The sequence below is a fragment of the Rutidosis leptorrhynchoides genome, chromosome 2 (assembly GCF_046630445.1).
Source record: "Rutidosis leptorrhynchoides isolate AG116_Rl617_1_P2 chromosome 2, CSIRO_AGI_Rlap_v1, whole genome shotgun sequence".
Classification (NCBI taxonomy): domain Eukaryota; kingdom Viridiplantae; phylum Streptophyta; class Magnoliopsida; order Asterales; family Asteraceae; genus Rutidosis; species Rutidosis leptorrhynchoides.
In genome coordinates this window covers 459,846,055-459,852,197 of record NC_092334.1, presented here as the reverse complement: position 1 = coordinate 459,852,197, position 6,143 = coordinate 459,846,055, and the positions used below count along the sequence as shown (strand labels likewise).

The window sequence follows — 6,143 nt, the reverse complement described above, 5'->3', positions numbered from 1 at the left end:
TTTATGAACACGCAAATATAACTATTATAATATTAATTATACATGACAACTCCCCGAGTATTATTATTTTGCTGAAATTACTAACAACTTTTCTAAAATTAAACTCGCGTGTTACACTTTTATTTAGAAAATAATTGTATATAATAATTTTAAATTAATATAACTTATATTATACTAATGTTATGTTCCAATACAAATTTTCAATATACTATAAATATTACGTACTACATAATTTATATATTTAAAAGATATTAATGGTGAGAAAAAAAAATTGTAGACATTAAGTTACTAACGCAACTCAAAACCACTTTTAAAATTTGTTAACACCACGGGTTCTTAAACTCAAAAGAACTTTTAAAATTCGTCAACACCACCACAGGCTCTTAAACTCTAAAAGAATTTTTAAAATTTTTCAACAATACGGGCTCTTAAATAATTCTTATACTTTTCATATTTTATCAATATCGTTATTTACATACCAATATGAATTGCAAATTATATTTTTTGCACGATTTATTACACACCCGTGCAACGCACGGGCTCAAAAACCTAGTAATATAATATAATATGATAGTAGTAGAATAGAAGATATAATAATGCAACCCAAATTATTGGAACACCATTTTTTTATATGAATCAAATTTGTCGTGGAGCAAGGCCCCGGTTTAATTGGATATCAATGATATCAACATCAACATCAATTCAATATGATAAGTAACAAATAAATATATCCAATAAGGTAGGGAAGTAGACTTTGAATACACCCACTTCATTGTTCCTACTCATTCACAATTTTAATTCCAGTTCTTCAATCACTCATTTAATCTCCCGGCAAGGTACGATCACTTCTTTTTATTCGTTCACAATCATCGTTAGTACTCTATATACGTTAACAATTCAGATTCACAATCTCCCCAAAATCGTTATGAACTATAAGTATAATCTCACAAAAATCGTTGTGAACTATGAATACTTTTCTCATGATCAGTTCATATTTTCTAAATCTTTGTCAACGTGCATATAAGTTTTATCTTAAATGTTTTTCTAGCGTATTACATAGAAAAATACTAACATTAAGGGGAAAATAGTTCTCAAATAAAGTTGGTTCCCGTCGGTGGCGATTCCTGCAAACTCAATGGGGTTCTTAATTTTATTTTTTCTGTCATAATTATATTTGAATGTTATTTGATTGGTTGTTTACTTTAAAAAGACTATAAGTTCGGAAAATATATTGTGTCCGAGTAGTTAAATATAGTGGTGTCCTCCGGTTAAAATTTAGTGTTGTCCTATACAATTTATAAGGTATATTCTACTAATAATTTTTAAACTAGCGGTGTCCCGTGACTCCGGGGTCAGCATGTCGCCACGGGTTCCCGTTAATAAAAAAATCCGTCCTAGAATTAAGTGCATTTTTTCGGTTAAGTTTTTTCAGTTTGGGCGAACTTAAATGTACGCGGTCTAACTGACCACGTTATTCAATGATCGTTTGTGACATTTTTCTCTCGGTACTATCAAATATGTCACAATTAAGTTGTTAACCACTCAAACTGATACTAGACTATCATTCCTAAAATTAAGTGTAAGTGATTATTTATAACTTGTATCCGGTTTAATTCCAGAGTTGTGGTTAATTGCAAGATCATCTATGGCGTATTTTAAGGCGATCTTGAACAGTCCTGTTGGACCTAAGACTACTCATTTCTGGGGTCCTGTTTCCAACTTGGGATTCTTTATTGCGGTTTGCTTTCCCCTTTATTTTTTTCGATAATTATCAGTTCTGATTGGTATAGACCTGCTTACAATTGAATTGACGTTTGCTTTAATGGAGTAAATACTTTTACTTTGTTAAATTAAAACAAGGGCTAAAATGTGGCAGGGGGTGGCTGACATGAAGAAGCCACCAGAGATGTTATCCGGCAACATGACTGGAGGTTGGTAGTTGGGTATTAAAATACAAGTGGTTGTAGTGTGTCTTATCAATTAATTATCATTAGTGCAAGCCTTGAAAAATCCACAATTTTTTTTTTTTTTTTTTTTTTATAAATCTATCAAAAACGTACATTAACATGATGTATAATCGATTAATATTAATGCACACATACGATACATTTATCATATAGATGGTTTCACGCGAAAATATGAAGTGACTACGGCATCCTTCCTAGTAGATTTATAATTTGTTAGGCAAAATTTTTTATTTTTCCGATTTTGACCATAGTGAATTTTTCTATTCAAAAGTCGCCATATTTAGCCCAAAGCTTTCATATTTAGCTCAAAAGTCTCCGTATTTTGTAAACAAAACTCCACATTTTGCCCAAAAATATTTGTTACGTTTTAATTTTTTTCCCGCCAACCATGAAAAACATTTCTACTTTCGCCCTGATTTCACCGCATGCTTTATAAAGGTGTGTAAATACATGTAAAATTGATAATTTTCATTAAGATAACTTATACACCCAACATATTTTATTCACAAATTCTTTATATATATACATATGCATATTGTACACCCCTTTACTTGAACATAATGGTTAGATTGTCACCTCGATACCGTCAGATCAAGCTGTAAAATATATATTTAAATATCTAAACTTTATAATGTAGTGTTGTGTGTGTATTCCGGTTTATTCATGAGGTTCGCATGGATGGTGAATCCTCGCAACCATATGCTTCTTGCAAGTCATGCCTTAAATGAGACTGTTCAACTTTATCAACTTTCGCATTGGGCAAAAGGTCGAGGGTAAGATATATATATATATATATATATATATATATATATATATATATATATATATATATATATATATATATATATATATATATATATATATATATATATATATATATATATATAAATAAAAGTAATATGTGATGCTAATTGTTTAATCTATGCTTTAAATCTGTCATGTACTTCTTTTTCAAACCAATTTAGTGACTGACTAATGATTGTAATTTTTTAATTGTAAAGGTACTTGCAGCTAAAGGAAGATAACACACCGTAAACTTGACTTTAGACGGTTTCTTCACCCTTCCTGCATTCTATATCTTACGTGCTTATTTCTGGCTGACTTTAAGCGTAAAACTCATTCTATATATGGATAAAATATGCATTTGAGACTCATCGCCATGTATCTTGATTCACGATATGATTTTCAGTTTACCCTTTCTGTTATTATTTTCCCTCAGTTTCCTTGTTATACGGTTTATTTAACAATTTTAGTTTACCCTTTCTGTTACGTAGTATTATTTTCCCTATCTTAGCACACCTTAACTGAATTTCTCTCATCCACATTGCCACATCAACAACAACCACTTTAATGATATATATATATATATATATATATATATATATATATATATATTGAAATAGTAATATTTGGAAACAGATTTGCAAAAATAGAAATCTAGAAAAAAGTTTTACAAATCTCGTATAACCGGACTTTAAAACGCCGGGTTGGGTTAAATCGGCTTTTTAAACACCGGTTTGTGTCCTTTTTGTCCAGATGACAGAGTGAGCTGGATACTTTTTTCCACGCGTGCCCTAAGATGACTTTTCAAACGCGGGTTTGCATGCTGGTCTGATCAAATAGTAAAAATGGTGTTTGAAAGTCCGATTTCCAGTGCAATAATACAACCCATTTATTGAGTGAATCCATGTCTTATTATGCTCAGATTTCTTACATTTTTACTTTTATTTATACAACTATTATCTTCAATCTAATAATAGCATCACAAACAACACAATTACATTTCAAACACATCAGACTGAGGTTTATACATCAAAAAATTCACAACTTGAAAAAAATAACACTAATCTCACAATAAAATATCCAGTTTTGAAAATGATGAATGAGAATACCTTCTGGATGTCGATGATTCGGACCTCACTTATTTAGGATCGCAACACACTCAACCTGTATCGCTTACAAGTCCCACTCAAACTATTTTGGTGTCGACCATGTCGCCGACCCGGGTGCCACCACCCCCAACCTACTCGTCAAAAACAAAAATAGCCTTTTACACCACCACGACCTATTTTGCGTGGCTCCGGGTCTAACAAAACGAACCAATTATCATACCGAATTTCAGGACCCGCTGGTGTTTTCCAAGATATGTACGAACTTCGAAATAACTAGAATAATATTGTGGATGACAAGTGCACGGAAGATTTTATAAGTAATAAAAAAGCTGATTTGAGGATTCGTTTACACTTGGTCTGTAGCTTCGCGCCATGAAGTTTGCATATCCATACGGAGGCAAACAAGAATATTGTTAGGTTATGAAACAAAAAAACCTAAATAAATTCTTGACATTTCTTTTTTATAATTTTGTGGCTTCATGCAACTCTAATATAGTAAACATTTTGGGACAGCGTAGGTGTAACTGGGTCGACCAAGTTGTTGGTGTTGTCAAGTCGTGTGTTCCAAATGCTGTAGGCCATCTGTCTGTAACGCTGAAAGTAAGTTTACATGACCCATTTATATTATTTAAAAATGGTATTGCTTTTACAAAAATGTGGTAATGTAAGATTTTATCCTTGATTAATATGACACTAGTGGTACGATCAAGGCAACAGTTCATTACAAGATCATTGATGGTATTGAAGGTAAGTATAAAGGTGATAAAGGCATACGCGAGGGAGCTGTTTTGGTGGTACAAAATTATACAATTTTTTCTCCTACAGGGGCTTCGGAAAAAATCTTTAACATTACTCGCAGGAGTTTAGTAAAGGTGTTCTTTAGAGACGGCGGATATACGTAGAGTTGTGTTATATTGTTGTAGTTGTTTAAAATAAAATTTAGCTGTTGTTGTTTACAATAAACTTTAGTAGTGTGTTATTTGTTAGTTTAATTGTTGTTTAAAATAAAATTTAGTTGTTGTTAATTGTGTAATTTATTAATACGAATGTAAAACTATAAATAAGATAAACGACGAGTTCAAATGTAATGTAATTAAACAAGTCCAACCTAAATATTACAATCAATAAAATAAAAATACAACCGATCAATGTCCATGACGTCCCCTTGAGTAATGTAGGTGTCTACCGATTCCACACCTTGTTGGTTGTCTATTCTGTAACATCCCGCGTTTTTTCGTTAAATTTATTTAACACCTTTTTTTTTTAAATAATACCTTTCTTTATTTAAAATCGTATTTTCCGTTGACTAACGTTCTTAATATTCCTGTTATTTAATTATAACATCACTAGTTTACTCGAGCGTTTTTAAAATACTCGTTTGGTTAATTTCCGCACCCGCTTTTAAACTCGAGGGACTATTGGCGTCAAGTGGGCAAACTAGTTGACTAGGTCAACTAGTCAACTCACCACTACCACCAGTCATTCAATCCCACATCTCTTTCTCTCTTTTCTCTCTACTTCTATTTTTGGAACTCAAACACCAAATCCACTAATTCATCATCTATTTCAATTCAAGCAATCAAACATCAAAACAAATTACATATTCGTGATCCTCTCTTCATCCTCTACATTTTGATACCAATTTCATCACATTTGGGTAACATTTCTAAAATACTAGATTTCTCTAAATTCGTTTTATATACTTGAAATGGTGTTAGTTAGTGTCTATGGCTCAAGTATAACATCAATATATGTTTTGTTTGCTCGATTTGTTGTTTTGGAGTAACTAGCATGAACTTGAAAATGGGTGTGCTTAATCTTTGATTTTGGATGAGTTAATATTGTTAAATTGTTAAAGTTCATGTTTTAATTGTGTTACTAGTATCACTAGCTTCATTTTGATGTGTAGGTTGATTAAGAAAACTTCAAACACATGATTATTGATTTTTGTGAATTTTGGTTAGGGTTTGGTAGACTTAAAACGAACTTTCGATATTTTGAGTGCCATAAATTGTTATTAGTAAGTGTTTAGTTGTAATGTATGTTTCATTACCTTCAAAACGGCATATCATATGTGTGAATTGGATTCCCGAATCTTAAAATGCATTTTGTGAACTTGAAACTTTGAAAATAAACCTTTAATGACCATTTGACGAGATTTCAGTTATTGCAATTTATGTTTTTACTTGATGAAAAGTGGTTAGTTGCATTCCTCGTCAAAATACCTTTCCAACGATATAAGATACGTGTTCTAAGTGTTTACGGTTTGTGATTTGTGCTAAAT

At 31.5% G+C, this 6,143-nt stretch overlaps 1 protein-coding gene across 2 annotated transcripts; it reads left to right on the top strand.

The window, feature by feature from the left end:
• The first annotated feature begins 698 nt into the window (after positions 1-698).
• On the top strand, positions 699-3,240 carry LOC139892528 (mitochondrial pyruvate carrier 1-like). Of its 2 annotated transcripts, none has more exons than XM_071875639.1 (5): positions 699-836; positions 1,620-1,738; positions 1,877-1,931; positions 2,605-2,740; positions 2,969-3,240. In XM_071875639.1, exons 2-5 carry the CDS (start codon positions 1,646-1,648, stop codon positions 3,000-3,002), a joined length of 318 nt encoding a protein of 105 aa, XP_071731740.1. In that variant the 5' UTR covers positions 699-836; positions 1,620-1,645; the 3' UTR covers positions 3,003-3,240. The 2 variants fall into 2 exon arrangements, with proteins under 2 accessions (XP_071731740.1, XP_071731741.1); XM_071875640.1 differs by having other exon boundaries at positions 2,605-2,745.
• Positions 3,241-6,143: the final 2,903 nt, after the last annotated feature.